General features: G+C 51.8%; 6 protein-coding genes and 1 non-coding gene across 7 annotated transcripts; 5 read left to right on the top strand and 2 right to left on the bottom strand.

Moving 5' to 3' along the window:
• The first annotated feature begins 416 nt into the window (after positions 1 to 416).
• BDP81DRAFT_408496 (uncharacterized protein) lies at positions 417 to 3,304 on the top strand. Its single transcript, XM_060589050.1, has 7 exons — positions 417 to 765; positions 823 to 1,074; positions 1,128 to 1,293; positions 1,353 to 1,849; positions 1,913 to 2,029; positions 2,092 to 2,278; positions 2,343 to 3,304. Exons 1-7 carry the CDS (start codon positions 626 to 628, stop codon positions 3,237 to 3,239), a joined length of 2,256 nt encoding a protein of 751 aa, XP_060442625.1. The 5' UTR covers positions 417 to 625; the 3' UTR covers positions 3,240 to 3,304.
• Positions 3,305 to 4,309: 1,005 nt separating this feature from the next.
• On the top strand, positions 4,310 to 6,083 carry BDP81DRAFT_433553 (uncharacterized protein). Its single transcript, XM_060590866.1, has 2 exons — positions 4,310 to 4,887; positions 4,943 to 6,083. Exons 1-2 carry the CDS (start codon positions 4,371 to 4,373, stop codon positions 5,791 to 5,793), a joined length of 1,368 nt encoding a protein of 455 aa, XP_060442626.1. The 5' UTR covers positions 4,310 to 4,370; the 3' UTR covers positions 5,794 to 6,083.
• Positions 6,084 to 6,710: 627 nt separating this feature from the next.
• On the top strand, positions 6,711 to 8,292 carry BDP81DRAFT_325698 (major facilitator superfamily transporter; the record flags this gene model as incomplete). Its single annotated transcript, XM_060584997.1, has 3 exons — positions 6,711 to 6,875; positions 7,014 to 7,746; positions 7,799 to 8,292. The coding sequence occupies 3 exons, from the start codon at positions 6,711 to 6,713 to the stop codon at positions 8,290 to 8,292; spliced, it is 1,392 nt and encodes a 463-aa protein (XP_060442627.1).
• A 194-nt stretch (positions 8,293 to 8,486) lies between these two features.
• On the bottom strand, positions 8,487 to 9,995 carry BDP81DRAFT_463116 (uncharacterized protein; the record flags this gene model as incomplete). Its single annotated transcript, XM_060593977.1, has 4 exons — positions 8,487 to 8,994; positions 9,070 to 9,385; positions 9,439 to 9,790; positions 9,885 to 9,995. 4 exons carry the CDS (start codon positions 9,993 to 9,995, stop codon positions 8,487 to 8,489), a joined length of 1,287 nt encoding a protein of 428 aa, XP_060442628.1.
• Positions 9,996 to 11,245: 1,250 nt separating this feature from the next.
• BDP81DRAFT_451960 (uncharacterized protein) lies at positions 11,246 to 12,237 on the top strand (the record flags this gene model as incomplete). Its single annotated transcript, XM_060592698.1, has 3 exons — positions 11,246 to 11,404; positions 11,497 to 11,574; positions 11,635 to 12,237. 3 exons carry the CDS (start codon positions 11,246 to 11,248, stop codon positions 12,235 to 12,237), a joined length of 840 nt encoding a protein of 279 aa, XP_060442629.1.
• Positions 12,238 to 12,296: 59 nt separating this feature from the next.
• Positions 12,297 to 15,036, bottom strand: BDP81DRAFT_473585 (uncharacterized protein; the record flags this gene model as incomplete). Its single annotated transcript, XM_060594659.1, has 5 exons — positions 13,954 to 15,036; positions 13,616 to 13,868; positions 13,083 to 13,561; positions 12,450 to 12,934; positions 12,297 to 12,375 (listed from the first exon to the last, which is right to left on the bottom strand). The coding sequence occupies exons 1-5, from the start codon at positions 14,932 to 14,934 to the stop codon at positions 12,297 to 12,299; spliced, it is 2,277 nt and encodes a 758-aa protein (XP_060442630.1). The 5' UTR covers positions 14,935 to 15,036.
• Positions 15,037 to 15,865: 829 nt separating this feature from the next.
• On the top strand, positions 15,866 to 15,946 carry BDP81DRAFT_t238. The gene has a single exon. It is a non-coding gene; the product is annotated as a tRNA-Gly (tRNA).
• Positions 15,947 to 16,557: the final 611 nt, after the last annotated feature.

Raw genomic sequence — 16,557 nt, forward strand, 5'->3', positions numbered from 1 at the left:
CATTCTTGGCTCGCCTCGGCACGAAATTGCCGCTGACATGAACCACTTTTTGAGTCCAGATGACTGCTGTGCCGCAGGCTACAGCACGGCTTCGGCCCGTCGTGCTTACTTGGAGGCAAGAAAGATTGAGACAACTCCTTTTCCTTGCAGTCTAGACTAGCAGCCAGACCTATCAAACTGCGTCGCAGCTCGCGTAAACGAACAAAGATGCGATTACCGACTCACTTGCGGGACGCCCGAATCCGGCAAGGATTCCAACCCTGCAGAAAGCACTTCCGTCGCGTGCAGTTCTTCAATCTCCTCGGCTTCGATATCACATGGCTAGGGTAAAGCGTTCCCTGCAGGCCCCATACTTAGAAGCTGCAGCCTAATGCAACTTCACTTAGAAGTTTGGAATCATTGTTGTCAGACCAATTTCCGCTCTCTTAGTGCCGAGTCTGATGCCGATAACATCGACGAGAGACTAGAGTCAACTAATCATCTGTTAATGTCTTTCTCTCCCGGTAAATGAGTTCAAGGTCCATATACCGAAGGCTTCGCTCATGAGATGAGCCGCAGTATCAATCTTGTGCCCGTCCATTCCTTACCAGCATAGAGGCCGCCGCTCTAGGCAATTGTCATCGTCATGGAGAGTCACTCATTCTCGGTTCTGTTCATTGCGCTTAGTTTTCTTCAAACATGTCACTCATTCAATCTCTACCCAGCCATCAATGGTGATAAGCTCGCCAAGTCACTGAACGTCACATCAGACTGCATTACAGCACTGTGAGTGCCTTGACATGGAGATATCATTTGTGTTACCTGGGCTGATCAATCAAATAGAAATCAAACTATCCCAGAATGTGACCAGACGTTACTGCAGATGACGATGAACCTGGAGAACTACTGGTGGACCGATGACAACCTCACGGCTGTCTGCGACTCAGGCTGTGCTGAAGCCGTTGGATCGTGGAATTACAATGTCTCTGACCCCTGCTTCGAGCAGACTTTCACAGCATATGGAAAGCTTGTACCCATTTGGACGGTCACTGAGCGTGTTGTTGACAATCTCATCTTCGCCTGTTTGCCATCTCGGTTCGTATTATTGCCTGGAGCTATCTCTACGGTATCATGCTGATATTTCAAAGATCCGACAATTACACGTACTGCCTCACAGAATCCCAGGAGTGGGTCGGAGCCGATGTGTTGCGGGTTGACTGTGATGCCAATCCCTCAGATCCCACTTGCGGCGGCAACTCCACGGACATCCCCGAGGCAAACGTTCGTCTGGCCAACCTGTACGAAGACGATATTGTGAGTTGGTCTCTCTACTAGTAGTGATATCAATTATCCCGCACTAACACGTCAACCAGTTGTGCAATGATTGTTTCATCAATCAGCTTTACACTCGCCTCTCGTCCATCTTCCTGCCGGACACCGACTACTCGGAGTATCTCGCAGACCAAATTTATGATATCCAAGATGTCTGCAATAAAACAATTCCCGACTTCACTATTGCACTGCCTTGGAATTATGAGACTGCAGCGCCCCTATCTTCCGTAAACGTGGGATCTTCGACGACTGCCGTGGCTACTGCTACCAGTTCCACAACCGCTGCTACGACCACGTGCGCTGGTCAGACGCTTGGTTCTGCTTCTGCATCAAAGAGGAATAATGCGTTGGACTGGATCAAAAGATCTACACCCGGTTTGGAGCCTAGGGCATCGTCATGCGATGACTTGTCATCTCAGTACGGCGTGAGCACCGGCGCACTTCAGTGGTTCACCAACAGTGATACCTGTGCTGTCTCTGGCTCGGTTTGTCTGCCACAGCGGTGCACACTGCAGAAGGTTGGAAGCAACGAGACTTGGTGAGTATTGTAAACCAAACTTCGTCATTCCAGTTCTTTTGATGCTGACGAACGTCCTTCAAGTGCGAGCATTGCAGCATCCATCGGCGGTGACACTACTATTGTGCAGTTTAAGAAGTGGAACACGTACATCCTCGGACTTTGTGACAGTCTTACTGAGGGCCAGTGGGTATGCATAAGGTAAGAAGGACTTTGATCAACTATGCTAAGTTTGAAATGGGCTGACCGATATTGCTGGACAGTTCTCCTGGCGTCAATGCTACTTACACTTTGCCAGCACCACCCTTAGGCACAGAGGCCAATGCCGGGAACCAACAACGAGGAGGTGCTGGGGGCATCGTATCGGTCACGACGACCGCAACAGACATTGTCAACCCTGTTTCAGGAGGAACAGCCCCTAGCCCAACTCAAGACGGGCTTGTCACCAACGTAAGACGCACCGTTTACAATAAGTCAATGACCAAGACACATGACTAACTCTGTTGATTTGCAGTGTAACAACTACGCCAGTGCTACTGCCGGAGACGGCTGTGAAGCGTTTGCCACGCGTAATTCGATCGTACCAGCTCAGCTCTATGCATGGAACCCTGTCCTTGGCACTGCTGGTTCTGAATGCTCAACCGCCCTATGGGCTAGTGAGTACTACTGTATCGGCACGTGGAAGCCAACCCAGACTTCTGCCGTGACTGCCCCGGGCCCAACTCAGACTGGAATTACGTCTAGCTGCAACAAGTACGCAGAGGCAATCTCCGGTGACGTCTGTAGCGTCTTTGCCTCTCGCAACAACATCACAACCGCTCAGCTCTATGCTTGGAATAGCGTGCTGGGGGCCAGCGGAGAGAACTGCGCGGGTTCCATGTGGGCGGACGAGTACTACTGTGTTGGTGTTTCTGGATCATCATCCGCAGCGACGACGACACAAGCAACTACAGCCACTGCTGCGGTCTCGACGACTGCGACCCAGGTCACAGCCCCAGGCCCAACCCAGACCGGCATCGTGTCGAGCTGCTCCAAGTTTGCTAAGGCGCCGTCTGGAGTTGTCTGCGGCGACTTTGCAAGCAGCAACAGCATTTCGACTGATCAGCTGTACGCCTGGAACACAGTTCTCGGTACCAATGGAGAGAACTGTGCGTCTTCAATGTGGGCCAACGAGTACTACTGCGTTGGGATCACTGTGGCTGCTCCGGGTCCGACGCAAGATGGCATCAACTCAAACTGTGCTCGCTACGCCGAAGCACCTTCGGGTGCGACTTGCACCACGTTCTCAAGCGCTAATGTAGTTACGTTGGCTCAGTTGTATGCATGGAATCCAATTTTGGGGACGAGTGGAGAGAATTGTGCCTCAAAGATGTGGGCATTGGAGTACTACTGTATCAGCATCACGAAGTAGATTTAGAACGCCCCCTTTTTTGCTATAAGAAGATCAATACCCTAAGTCCAATGATTGCTATGAGGTGACATGAACACACAAAAGAAACGAACTACTTTTGAGCCAAGATTTGACTTAGTTCTTTGCGGCCCCGGGAGGATCATGCGGCGTCCCCTAGTGCCGAGTTTGTAGGGAAGGAGCAAGTGGTACCGACCGCACTTCCCATCTCAACCCTTCAGCCGATGACTACTTCCCGTCTAGACCATATGAATACACATACGAAGAAGCTATCGTAGGTCCCGAGATTACAATTACCGTCACTACAAACAGCAGGCGCCCATCCTGGTCGGCGGGTCAGGTCAAACCGGGATGGGTATTGGAGTAGGTAGTTTATGGTCAGCATTCAATATGCTAAAAAGCCTACTAGAGGACAAGCTACGGGTTAGAGTTCGATTCCTGTCACCTGCACCAAGAGATGTAGCTCCTAATTCAGCACCGGGGGGTTGAACTGTTTTTTCCCCGTCTATGTTTCCGATCCCCTTATAGGACTACGTACCTGGCGTAAAAGAGACTCTCGACATGATTACAATGGATGCCTATTTCTTCAAGAATTGCTATCTGAGTCTACTGTTCAAAGAACGATTGATGATACAATGCATACCCTCTGTAGTCCGCAGCCAGACACCCCGCTCACAAATGTAGAAATATATGCCTGATATGCATAGTGGGCTGATGATCGTTTCTAGACTTGGCAGCATAAGTACTGGCATGCTTTAGAAATACAGTCGTTATGGGCCGGGCTGATAAACTCAGACCAACGAGCAACCAAATCGATCAAATGTCAAAGCCGCCAAAATTGGACCCGCATGAATGAAGCTGCGAGAATAATGACATGGCATGCACTGAAGCCTAATGAGCCAGAATGTAGTCCTGAAACTGCACAGTTTCGTTTGCCGCTTGTCGGTGCCTTAGACATGTGTTGGGACGGTCGCTGCAGGAGGCCGACCACCAACAAAGACATGCAGCTAGGCATCCAACCAGCTTCGATCGATATTTCTGGGCACCATATTCTATATGAAGGTAGCTCAATCCCCCATCGACGGCTTCTTCTGCTGGCATCGAAGCTTTCCCACCTTCCCCACAAACCTTACAATGAGCTACAAGAATGCAGACCTTGAGCGAGTGTACAGCACCTGCAGAGCAATCTTTAGCGGCGTTGATGCCCAGTTGCGCAAAAAGAAGAAGGTCAAAGAGGTTTTGATCAAGAACACGGTCGCTGTTCGATCGCTGTTCTTCAGTTATGGCGAGGAGAAGACCGCCCTCATGGCGCAGCACCTGTTGGAAACCCGGGTATTCGAGTCCGACCTCCGCGCCAAGGTCATGTTTCCGAACCTGTTCCAGAGCACCCCGCAGCAGGACGCTGAGCGAGAGGCTTCTGAGGCCGATGCAGTGAGGTCGGTTGCAAACGCTTTGGAAGAGATGAGTCAGTCTGAAGGCGAGGGTGATGATGAGCTCGATCAGATTCCCGAAGTATATCCTGAGGAAGCATGTTCCACTCCCCCAGCAGAAGAGGTTCCAGAAGAAGCGCCTCCTGCCGATGAGCCTCATGCCTCAATTGAGGCTACAGCGCCGTCTCAAACTCCCGCAGATATCTGCGATGTCGACTCGGGTAAGTCATCTTTTATCTTGCAATTAGGTACGCAACTTCACTAACAAGGCGCAAGGGATCACCCTGACACATCCACCACCGCACCCCGATCTCCCCTCCTTGTATCCCGCACGCCTCCCTTACAACACCCAACATAACATTCTCACCACCGTCCAGAGGATTCTTGAGGACTGCTGCTTTGACTTTGCAACCAAATGGATACCGCACGTTCTTCGGGGCCAAGGCTGGGACTGTTCTTCGGCGGTCGAGTTGACGAAGTGGACCAGTGTCTTCAATACAACTGGCCTGAAGTTGCCTGCGCACGCTACCACGCCGGCAGGCACCTCCATTAAGGAAGTTCTTTTCCGCACACATCAGCTAAGGCACACAGCCGTGCATAGACTACCCACAACTGCCCGCGGAGTCAACCAGCACTTGCGGGCCGCACTGAGAGTGGTCGAGACTCTTCAAGACGTTTCCCGCGCGGCCCAGCTAGAAGACTTGGTGTCCGATGTCGATGAGAAAATCAAGGCCATGGTGCTTACGAAGAACGTTCTTGAGAACCGCACTCTATTCAGTCTTGATGACATCCGCCGTCAACGCGAGGAACTCGATCGGCAGGAGAAAGAACTGATCGAGAGCATGGTGAAAGAGGATCGTGACCACAAAGCGCTCATTGGTCGCCTGCTTGAAGCTGCCGTCGATGACATCTTCGAGAAGAAGTTGGCTAGGGGTCAGATATTGGAGGAAGCTGAGAATGGTGCCGCAGATGTCTATTACGAAGCCAGTGAGGAAACTGTGAATGGGGCTGCTGAGGATTCCGACATGAGCGAGGGCAATAGAACCCCTGGAGAGGACCTGGACGGGAAAGAGAGCCCTCTCTTTTTGGTCGAGAAAATTGGTTGTCTGACTTGGGTCAAGTCTTGATGCCTAAGAGGTTTCCAATCATGGATAGATGAAAAGAACCAACATATTATGGCTTCTAGTAGGAACTCGTGCAATATTCTCAATCTTAGGCTGGCCAGGATTTGGCTGTGTTATTGTGCAGGCAATCTGCCTCAGAACGAGAATGCAATACGATGATAGTGTTGATTGTCCATGTTGCGTCGCTTTGCCACCTCGGTCTGGCTTTCGTATTGAAACTAATGGGAACAACCAGGCTCAGTCTTTGAAGATGTCATTCGCGCCTTACGTGGGCGGTGGGTGGATGCTGTTAGACCTCGCGCTCACCGAGACCGCCGGCCGGCCGGAGAAAGAGACTCGGAAGGCCGACCCCGCACTAGGCCGAATCGAGAATGGAGCGGGTCCACCTACGACCAATCAATAGAGTCAATCTCAAGATCGAAAGGTTAATGGCCGTGCTTCCTCAGATCGACCTTTTGGACCCCTCATTGATGTTGTGTTCCCCGGTTGCGGAATGCGAAAGATAAAGACAAGATCAATATCGGTACCTAGATGGAACCAAAGATGGCTTGATATTGCAATTCTGCGGTATCAGAGGTACCCGGATGCCACAGCCGGTCGCACATAAGCGGATGTCACGTGTGACGGACAGCAAGCAGCGGCCCCGCCGTCGCCACCTTCCCGACCCCGGCCGTTCAAATTTTCGTCCGGGCCAGAAGGAAGAAGAAAAAAAAGATGGCCAAGGGCGTGGGGCAATCACGCAAAGGGCGCTTGCCATGCCGCTTTGTTAGCCGGTTCTTACTGCCTTACCTTAGTCGAGTGGTCCCTCCATCCTACCGCCGCTCGTAGTTACTGCCTTCCTTTTCTTTGACTGAACATACCTTATTTCTGTTCCTAATACAATTCTGTCATTGGAATCCCCGGTCGACGACATGGCAACCATGGACGAGGAACAGCCTCTGCTGGTCGAGGACCCCATCTGCGAGGAAGACATCTCGAAGCACTTGCTCGACTTTGACCCCAATGGCGACTCTGAAAACCCCAGGGAATGGCCCGCACCCTTCAAGTGGACTCTGGTCGCATTGCTGGCTCTCACCGCGTTCACCGTGTATGACAATCATCAAACCTGATGTGCATTGCATCAAAGATCTCATGGCCACGTTTGAGCTGACATCCTTCCCAGCACTTTCACCTGCATCTCAGTCGTCCCTGTAGCCGCCCACATCATCGAAGACCTAGGCCAGAATGAGGGCACAAACTCACCAGCGGCCGCCTTGCTCGTCACAATCTGGGAGCTCGGTGAAGCCGCAGGTCCCCTCCTCATTGCGCCCCTTTCCGAAATTTACGGACGCTACCCCGTTATGAACGCCGCCAACATCCTCTTCATCATCGCTACGGTCCTCGCCGCCATCAGCACGAGCACCCCGCTTCTCATCGGCGCCCGCTGCCTCACCGGTCTCGCCGTCGCTTCCAATGTGCTTAACCCGGCCATCATCGGCGACATGTTCGTCCCGGACAACCGCGGCTCGGCGATGAGCATAGTATCTCTCGCCCCGCTCATGGGCGGCGCGGTCGGTCCGATGATTAGCGGCGCCATTGCGCAGACCCTCGGCTGGAGACAGGTTCTCTGGATGAGTGCTGGTTTGGCAACGGTTTGTGAGATTTTATTCCTCACCTGCTTCCGGGAGACGTATAAGATGACCATCTTGAGACGACGTGCCGCGAAGCATGCTGATGAGCACGGGGCACCGCTTCACCCTGCCAGAGTTGATGACCATAAGAGCTTAATTAAGCTATGGGAGTCGATCAAGCGGCCTTTCTATGTTTTGCTCAGGTCAAATGTTCTGATGGGATTGTCGTTCTTTGGATGCATAACATTCGCCTACTTTTACGTCATGTCCATCAGCTTGCCTGTCATTCTCCAGGACGTGTATGGCTTCTCGCCCGCCCTGACTGGTCTTTCATTCATGTCCTTCAGTGAGTCTTCCCCGAAAATCCGCCCGATATCCACGCACTCTAACAAACTCAGGTGTCGGATCATTCATCAGTGTCCTTGTCAGCAACTTCAGTCTCGATAGGATTTATGTGAAGCTTCGCGGCAACGACCCCGTAGGACGCCCCGAGTACCGCCTCCCGCTGGTTATCATCGGCGCGTTCACCCTGCCCCTCTCCATCACCGCATATGGCTGGATCGCAGAGCTCCACCTCCCTGTCGGCCTTCTTCTCCTCTCCGTCGCGATGCTCGGCTTCACTCTCCTGATGGCCTCCCTCCCGCTCTCAGCCTACGTCGTCGACGCCACAGGCCTGTACTCTGCCTCTGCCATGACCGGCGTCATCGTGACGAGATGCCTGGCGGGCACTTTCCTACCCCTTGCGAGCGGACCCATGGTGCAGACCTTTGGTTATGGTTGGGGGTTCACAATGCTAGGTGCTTTCAGCATTTGTCTTGCGCCGATCCCGGTGATTGTCATGAGATACGGCCACATTTGGCGCCAAAAGTCCGAGTACACGAAAGATGCCTGAGACGTCTTGAGTTACGATGCCACTATCATTCAAGCATATTACTGGGAACGGAAAAGTGATTTACGGTGCGCTATTGCTACATTTGGTTTGGGAGGTTCCTTCTACTTAACTTAGATTTGGCGTTATTGAGAGGCATACTTCAACAGCTTTGTGAATAGAATCAATTAATAGTCATTCATCGCCTACAAATCACGTCAAGTTTTCTTTTGCTCCCATTCTCTGAACGCCTCGATAGCTTCAGCAACTGAATCCCGCGCCATCAATTCCATCCGATAATCCTCATCCATCAATCGCCACCCCGTCGGCGCCAACCCACCCTTTAGCGGTACGCCTGTCATCTCCGCATCGCGAGCCTCCTGCTCCGGCCCATCACGAACATGATACCACTTCCGATTCGAGGTCGCGCCCTGCACGTTCACCGTCGTCCGGTCTTTTCGAAGTGTCTCGTACAGCTTTAAGATCTCGGGGACCTTTGGTACCGTGTTTTCTGCCCCCAGTGAGTCCTTCAAGAGGCCAAGGAGCTTCCCAATCACGGCGCCATCTTCGACGGCCATGGCTGCGCCTTGGGCTTGGTAGGGTAAACTCGGATGGCATGAGTCGCCCAGAAGAGCGAAGCAGCCCTTGGTCCACGTCTTCAACTCGGAGTGCGTGCATAGCTTCCATTTTTGCACTCTCGGTATCAACGAGATGAGCTTTGTCAATCTAGGCAAAAGATTAGTAACCACGGGCGATGCATCAAATCTCACCTGACAGCATCTCAAATAGCCGGAAACTTACGTCTCGTCCCATCCACGATAACTTTCTCTCATCTCTTCTATGTCGCCCTGGACACGCTTCTCCCCCGTTTCCATGTTATCCGGCCTGATGAGCACAAGGTTGAACTCCCGACCTCCTCTGACGGGATAGAAGACGGTGTGCCTGTCGGGTCCCATCCACACCGTGACCCGTTTCCTCGCACAGAGATCATCTACCCTGGGATCCTTGAGAGCTTTGAGGTAGTCAAATGGGAACATGGCGCGGTACGCCAAATCACCCGTCTCAACTGGCGGCGAAGCCGATCCAAGAAGTTGGTCCCGACAAATAGACCATAGTCCTGACATCCAACATCAGTAAAACAACATCTTCTAGCCTGCATATACCACTCACCGTCAGCACCAATAATCACATCCCCACCAATATCATCCCCATCCTCAAGATAGACCACCTTCTCATCAAAATCAATCCGCTCCACATCCATATCAAGACACAGATCCACACCAATCTCCTTACACGTCTGCCACAGGATATTGTACATATCAGCCCGGTGCACGACCATCCAGAGATCGCCGTACCGGGCCTGCGCATCCTTGGCTGAGAGCATGTGCAGGTGCTTGCCGTCGACGTATCTGCAGAACTCCATCCCGTCAATGACGACCCCGCATTGGAGGAGTTTGTCGAGGTAGCCTAGTTGTCTTGCGATCCTAACTCCGTTTGGTGGTAGTTGTAAACCTGCTCCGATCTAGAGAATCGGGATATCACCGTTAGCCGGTGATGGCTTTAGAACGCGGAAAAAAAAACACCGTAGGGACGGCGTCGGGGTCGGCACGGCTTACCGGGACCAGTCTATTCGCCCTCTCAAGAACAACCACCTCAAACCCCTCTCTTCGACACGCTATCGCGCAAGCGAGGCCGCCGAGACCTGCGCCGATGATGAGGACTCTCATGTTGGCATTTAGCTTGGGTGAGAAATTGTGGTCAATCAGACCGGCGATGATGAGTTTGTCATTATCTTCATTTGAATCACAATCTGTCCAGTCTTTCACGGTAGCTGCCCCGCTACTTATAGGGTATTCGGCCTGAACCTACATCATGCAGGAAACCCCGCGCCGGATCTGTGCCGCCCCCCACCACCGAACTGCTGCGTGTCACCGCGCCGAACTACCTTATGAGGAGCAGTTTGCACACCCAAAACCACATCACTTTCTAGAGAGTGAAAGTCTACCAGATACGGTAGGTTTTCAAAGGCAGGTGACATAATACCGGTAGACCGCTGTGTGTGTATTCTCATTGGATAAAGAGATATTCAACGGCCTCGTCGGCTCTTACTTGCGGCCCGAGTTGGTTCAACCTAGCGACCGAGTGCATTCTTCTTGGTCCTTGTATAAACATGTTGAACTCTCCTATGTCCCCGTCGTCCTGCAGCTCAAAACTGTAATCGAAACCTTCAAGCTTGGTCTAGGGACTCGGAAAAGCCGAACTTCGCTTTCGGGGCGGCATTCCCCAAGGAATACCCCCTCACGTTGAAATAAGGCACGACGGCAAATCCCAACTTATGCCGTCATCCTCTTGTCGGCTCAAACATCGGCGTCCTCGATTATTACTCATTTCACCTAAGTATTCCACCCGGAATTTTCCTCTCTATCCTCTCGGTGATCACCAGACACGCATCTCTCCGTGTCCGACATCTCCATGGGGCAGTGGCAAAAGTCATCCGAACCTGCACGCCTAGGTTCCACCCCCGCGATATCCGCCGCGTCTTTCCCCCAACGGTTATAAATCACTGCATCTTCCAACCTCCAAAGGGATTTCCCCGAAATCGCCGAACCGCGGGCGGCCAGGCGGGCGTTTACTTTTTTCGTCTCAACATTCATATGCAGCTTCAGCGCCCAGCCGCGCGCTGCCGTGCACGGGTCCAGGCCAGTGAAAAAACATGATCGTACAGATTGCTAGAGAGGTCACGAGGCCTGTGATAGACCGACCCTATCTTCGCCCGAGTCTCCCGACGGCATCTTCGGTCGCAAGGGGGTAAAAGAGAATAGTCATTTACTGCGATTCAAGATGCGTCCAAGACGAGCCATCCGCAATCTTCGTGCTGGATCCATGTTTATAAGCGTGCTTTCGCGATTGTTTTTTTGGAGAAAAGGCAGAGTTTTGGCGTTTTTTGAGTTCGTCAGGGGATAATGCCAAGTTTGCGATGATGGAATTTCAAGCCCTCGTGAGATATGAACACCAAGGAACCATACTCCACGGCAATTTAGTACGAACTAGTGATTTTGGCTATCTTGTGGAGCGACTCCACGGAAACCTAGATGTCGGACTAGAGAGGACAGATATCAGAGACACGGTGGTCAAGGTGAGTATCAGAGATCTTATGAGCCGACTACTTTCAGGACTCCTCCAAGCGGCGCAGGAAGCAGTGCTGAGTTGACCTACCACGCAATGCAGCTCCTTTGCCCGTTGGAAAAGACCCCCATCATCATGTGCTTGGGGTTGAATTATGCCCAATACGCCATAGAATCAAGCGTGAGTAAAAGAGTCCATTTGAACCCTTCTGGCGGTGTTCCCCGAACCAACGATTCGTAGCTTCCCGTATGTGCATTCCCCATCATCTTCACCAAACCGCCAGACGCCCTCGCGGGTCCTCACGATCCCATAATCGTACACCACGATGCGCAAGACAAGCTGGACTACGAGGGCGAGCTCTGCGTCATCATCGCCCGGGACGTCAAGAACGCGAACCTCTCCAACGCCATGGACCATGTCCTCGGGTACGCCGCGGGGAATGACGTGACCGCCCGCAACTTCCAGTTTCCCGGAGCCTCGGGCGGCCAGTACTCGTACTGCAAGTCTTTTGACGGTTTCGCCCCTATCGGACCGGCCATCTGGTCGCCGAATGTCGTCCCGGATCCGCATGCGCTACGATTTCGCACTAAGGTCAACGGCAAGGTCGTGCAGGAGACGGAGACATCTGACATGATTTGGTCGGTGGCGCAGGTTATCGTGCATCTCTCGCGGGGGACGACGCTGAGGAAGGGGACTGTGTTCATGATGGGCACGCCCGGGGGCGTTGGATACTCGCGCGGTGTCTTTTTGAAACATGGGGATGTTGTGACAGTCGAGGTTGATGGCCTTGGTAAAATCCAGAACGAAGTTGTTTTCGAGGGAAGTCGTGCAGAGTACAAATAGCAAATAGCCGTGATAGTGATTTTTGATCAGGTGTGGGCCGGCGTTGTGTCTCCATGCTTTCATTCAAGACCGACTCCCTTTTTGAATTCGGCCAGCCATTCGGAAATGTCTGCAGCCGTTTGATTCCACGGATCGTCACTGGCGAAGGCAAGTCCGTTGATGAGATTCTATGATGATAGCTTGGCCAAGCATAATCGTGCGATAGTACTTACTCATCGAAAATGACCCATCTGGCATGGTATATGAGCTCATCGTCTGAAGGGATATGCATGTTTGGGTTTTGAGGTGAAATAGTAGTCGTAACGAACCGCGATAGCTCCCCTGCCAAACGAGCATATCTATTTGGGTCGTTAAGAAAGCAAGGCATATCAGTGCCTCTCGAGCGCTCGGACTGTCTTGGCGAGTGCCCAGATCCCTCAAATATTGACTTGGCAGTCTGCAACCGCGTGTAAAGGTCGCTGGGCTTCGTTGGCATGGTATCGGAAGCGAAGCAAGGCGAGATATAACCTTTATCTTCGACAGGGTCGCAATAGCTTGAAGATTTCTGCGCGAAAGCTGGCCCGAATTGGGAGGTTGATCGTACTTCGCCGCCCGTCGTTGGTATAAGCCTTTCTGCCTCTCCTGTCAACTGATCCAGTTCAGCTAGTCCTGCAAAAAAAGCCATCGAGTTCAGCACTAGACGTGTTCGCCATGGGATCTAGACTTGGTATTAGATCTTGATACGAGTCCCCTGCAAAGGCATCAGTTCTGTGACGCAATGGAGCTAGCCATGACGTTGACTTCCATATGAGGCGGACTAGAAATCCTGCAAATCTCTTTGAAGGATTGGATGATGACGATTCTACTCTGTTAAGAATGACGCAGGCTTCTTGCTGAAGATCGTCGTCCGAGGGCGTAAGACCTAGAACGATGTGTTCTCTGAGATGCCTGCAGAGCTGAACTTCTAGTTCGCAATCCTCAAAGATATCCGCCTTGTCGATAATCTGGAGATGACTCGCGCGAAGTTTGGCTAGTTCATAGCATTGATTCATTGGACGCAGACGTGCCTTTTCAGACAGCTCTGTAGAACTCATCAACAAGTCTCGAAGCCAGGATGAAGCGTTTGAGGTGCCGCTGGGCCTGAAAAACTCAGAGGCATATATGATCGTACAAGCCTCGTAGATGACTTCGTCGTCCGAGGGCAGGCGCTCGTGTTGCTCAAAGTAATTACGGACAAAATACTCTACCTCGAGCTTGAGGAGTTCGTATGCACTTGGTGCAGAACCGGCCGGAGAGACACTTGCACAGAAGGGGACAGGTGCACTTTGTTCAAACTGGATCACGCCTTAGAAATTGGTTAGTATGTCAAAGTTCTTCCTATCGGCCAGAGTTGACTTACAAGGAGGGACCGCGTTATCAACCTTTGCGAGTATTTGGGGCTCAAACCCCCAGTCCCCTTTCCAATCCGACATGGTGTTTCCGTCGTCTCGATAGTGGTCCGCGATATGATCCCCGCGCGTCTCAGCAGTTTTCGACATCTGACTTGTCTTGTGTAAAAGTTTCAAATGTTGCCGGAGATGAGCTTTCCGGTAGTAAGTACGCTCTTCGGCCGGTCGTTCTGAGCAGGCGGCTTGGTGATGGTCGTCAAGGTGCTGTTGAGTCGGATTGGCCTCATCGCAGAAGACACATGACACCTTTCTCGGGGTGCTTCATTGTCGAACCATGCGGAGAACATACCCATTCCTCGAGTGATAGATGGAGTGACTTTTCGTGTCTTTGCCAGTCGTACTTCGTCTTGAAAGTTTCGGCGCAAAAGGTGCATTGGTAGGTATTGATTTGTCGAAGGTTCAACCGGTTTCCTCTCCGTTCCTTGACCATTGCCCGTCTTCTCCGACGATTTGGGTCCCTTCGAGGTGCCTCCATGGGGGTCGGAGATTTGCTAGAGCCATGAGAGTATGCCGAAGCATTGGACCTTGACCCCCCACTCGACTGAGATGTGCCAACACTGCTGATACTCGAGGCGTTCTCCCAAGGTCCCGCCGAAGATCGAGAGCGACCTAAGAGTCTTGGACGCCTAGATGATGCAGCGACTGCGCGAGAAATATCGGCAGCTAAAGCCGGCTCGCTATCTGGTGGCGAGTGCTCCCATCGTTGCATGGGGTTCATTTTTTCGAATGCCATCGGTGTCGGTCGTCGAACTGGCACGTCTATGGGGCTTGAACCAGCCTCGGTTCGGGCGGGCGTGGAGGTCCCGCCTGGGCGGATCCTCCTGCGCCGATGAGTGTTGGCGAACCAGTCTGTTAGTTGCTGCTTGCTCAATCCTGTCTGTTTTAGGAGCCGTTCGGCCTGATCCGGGGTTGGATACGGATGCCGCTCGTGATTGTCGGACCATGTTTTGAGGACTCTGATGTTTGCCGACGTGAAGCGACTGCCCACCTTCGTTCCACTCGCTGTAGCATTGGGGACGTCTTGTATTGGCTCATTTCCATCACGCTCTTCGGAGAGCGGGACACCTCCAGACACGCTTGAAGAGGCAGATATTCGTCCATCATTGAAATTGATTCCATCTACTGCAGAGTCGTGATCCCTCGAGTTTCTGGGAAATATATCTGAGAACGCTTCGTCGGAGAGGAACAAAGCAAGGTCGAAATCGCAGTCCGCCTCATCGGATCGCGTGTTCGTCAGGCCATTGTCGGCTATTGAAAATGACCTCGCCATCCTTTACTCCCATTCGATGGCTTGAAACAGTCGCAATGAGCGCAGATTCCGAAATCTCTAGTATTGAAATCAATTCCTCAACGTGATGCAGTGACGTTGGCGGATGTTGGTGGATGGTGGGGGTTTGGAAGGATGGGAGAGCGCATTGATCACAGTGAGGTGGGGAGGTTGTCAAAGAAGGGCGGTGCCATGGGGCGCTAATCATGCAGGCAAGATCTCAATGCCTTTGAGTCGCCGCTTTGCTCATCTCGGACTTTGCTGACCAACTCCTGCTGTGGCTGCCCCGAACGTAATCGTGTTGGTTCAATTGAGTTGAAAGGATGATAAACTATGGTGATTACATGGCATAAGATAATTAAGAAAATTGCGAGTAATGGGATCTATAGAGATATCAACCGATGTTCCAAGTTTCGCATCGTCAATGATTCCAAGAAGGGTGAAGTAGCACGCCCCAAAGTCTGCAGGTAACTTCTCAGTTACGTGCTCACTTAACTGGTGTGCGAATGATACTTTCAACAAACTCATGTTTCTTCGACGAATCGCCAATAAATAGGCACTCCACAAGGCGTAGGCATGGAAAATTCCACACACCATGAGCTAAACTCTACCGGGGGCATCGAAAAGAAGGCACATTAATACTAATCAAAGCGAGAGATAGGCCCCATCGACGCAGAGGCAGGTCTTTTGCTTCTAGAAACATCGCTCACATGTCAACGCAGTGTGTTTTCCCCGTGGGTTTTCGGGCCTTATTCATGCTCATCCCCTAACCCGCCTCGAATGTAGTCCCCACCCTTAGCGCGACAGTGAGGGCATCGTGACCCTTGCTCGCGATGGAATCTCATTATTGCCGCAACCCTAACAATCCACAATTTTCTAATTGCATAATGCTCCAGAGCCTTGCGACCAGCATACAAGAGGTCAGAGATCAACAGCGTCGATGGTTTAGTGGTAAAATTCTCCGTTGCCATCCAGCAGCGTCGGGGAGCCGGGGGTTCGATTCCCTCTCGACGCAATCTTTTGCTGGATGTCGTCTCGAGGGGCAGTGTAAGTGTGAAGGCTAGATGACACAACTTGCAAGAATAGACTTAACGATGGAGATATCCAACAGTGGGATAGTGTCTCATCTTTTGATCGGCTTCGTCACTGCATGCTATTGGCGGAACTAGCTTTGTTTATGTCCTGTATCTCGACCATGTGGCCATCGTTGTTCGCCATGGCTGCGAATTGACAGTACTGTAAAGATCAATTGCGTCGTAATGTCTCTTTAGTAGATGCCTTAAACGAGCTAGCTAACACTGCGTCATTATCAGCAAGCTCATTTCGAATGCTGCCGTGACAAGGGAGGTACTTGTCATATGGAATACCTATCAAGCCGCTATCATGGCGCGATGCCGCGATGCCGCGATGCTTTCTGAACATGAGAGCTTTGATTAGAACAATCTCCCTCCTTCTTATTACCTTTATGCTTGGAAGCATTTTTCGCGTATGAAATTTGAGTTGGAGGAGAGTTAATATCTGTAGCAGGATAACTTTGACGCTGTTGAACTTTGACAATCGTTGTGGCCCAGGGGTTCATCTTATCTTCCCTGGGCAACCCATGTCATGGCGCTATGGCGATCCTAT

Source organism: Colletotrichum phormii, assembly GCF_030913505.1.
Source record: "Colletotrichum phormii strain CBS 102054 chromosome Unknown BDP81scaffold_16, whole genome shotgun sequence".
Lineage (NCBI taxonomy): Eukaryota > Fungi > Ascomycota > Sordariomycetes > Glomerellales > Glomerellaceae > Colletotrichum > Colletotrichum phormii.

What these genes read in the sequence shown, in the direction of transcription:
- BDP81DRAFT_408496 (XM_060589050.1), top strand. Translation starts at nt 626, where the DNA reads ATGGAGAGTCACTCATTCTCGGTTCTGTTCATTGCGCTTAGTTTTCTT. An exon ending in TCAGACTGCATTACAGCACT is followed by an intron (nt 766 to 822) that starts GTGAGTGCCTTG and finishes TCAATCAAATAG; the next exon opens with AAATCAAACTATCCCAGAAT. An exon ending in GTTGGAAGCAACGAGACTTG is followed by an intron (nt 1,850 to 1,912) that starts GTGAGTATTGTA and finishes ACGTCCTTCAAG; the next exon opens with TGCGAGCATTGCAGCATCCA.
- BDP81DRAFT_433553 (XM_060590866.1), top strand. Translation starts at nt 4,371, where the DNA reads ATGAGCTACAAGAATGCAGACCTTGAGCGAGTGTACAGCACCTGCAGA. An exon ending in TATCTGCGATGTCGACTCGG is followed by an intron (nt 4,888 to 4,942) that starts GTAAGTCATCTT and finishes ACAAGGCGCAAG; the next exon opens with GGATCACCCTGACACATCCA.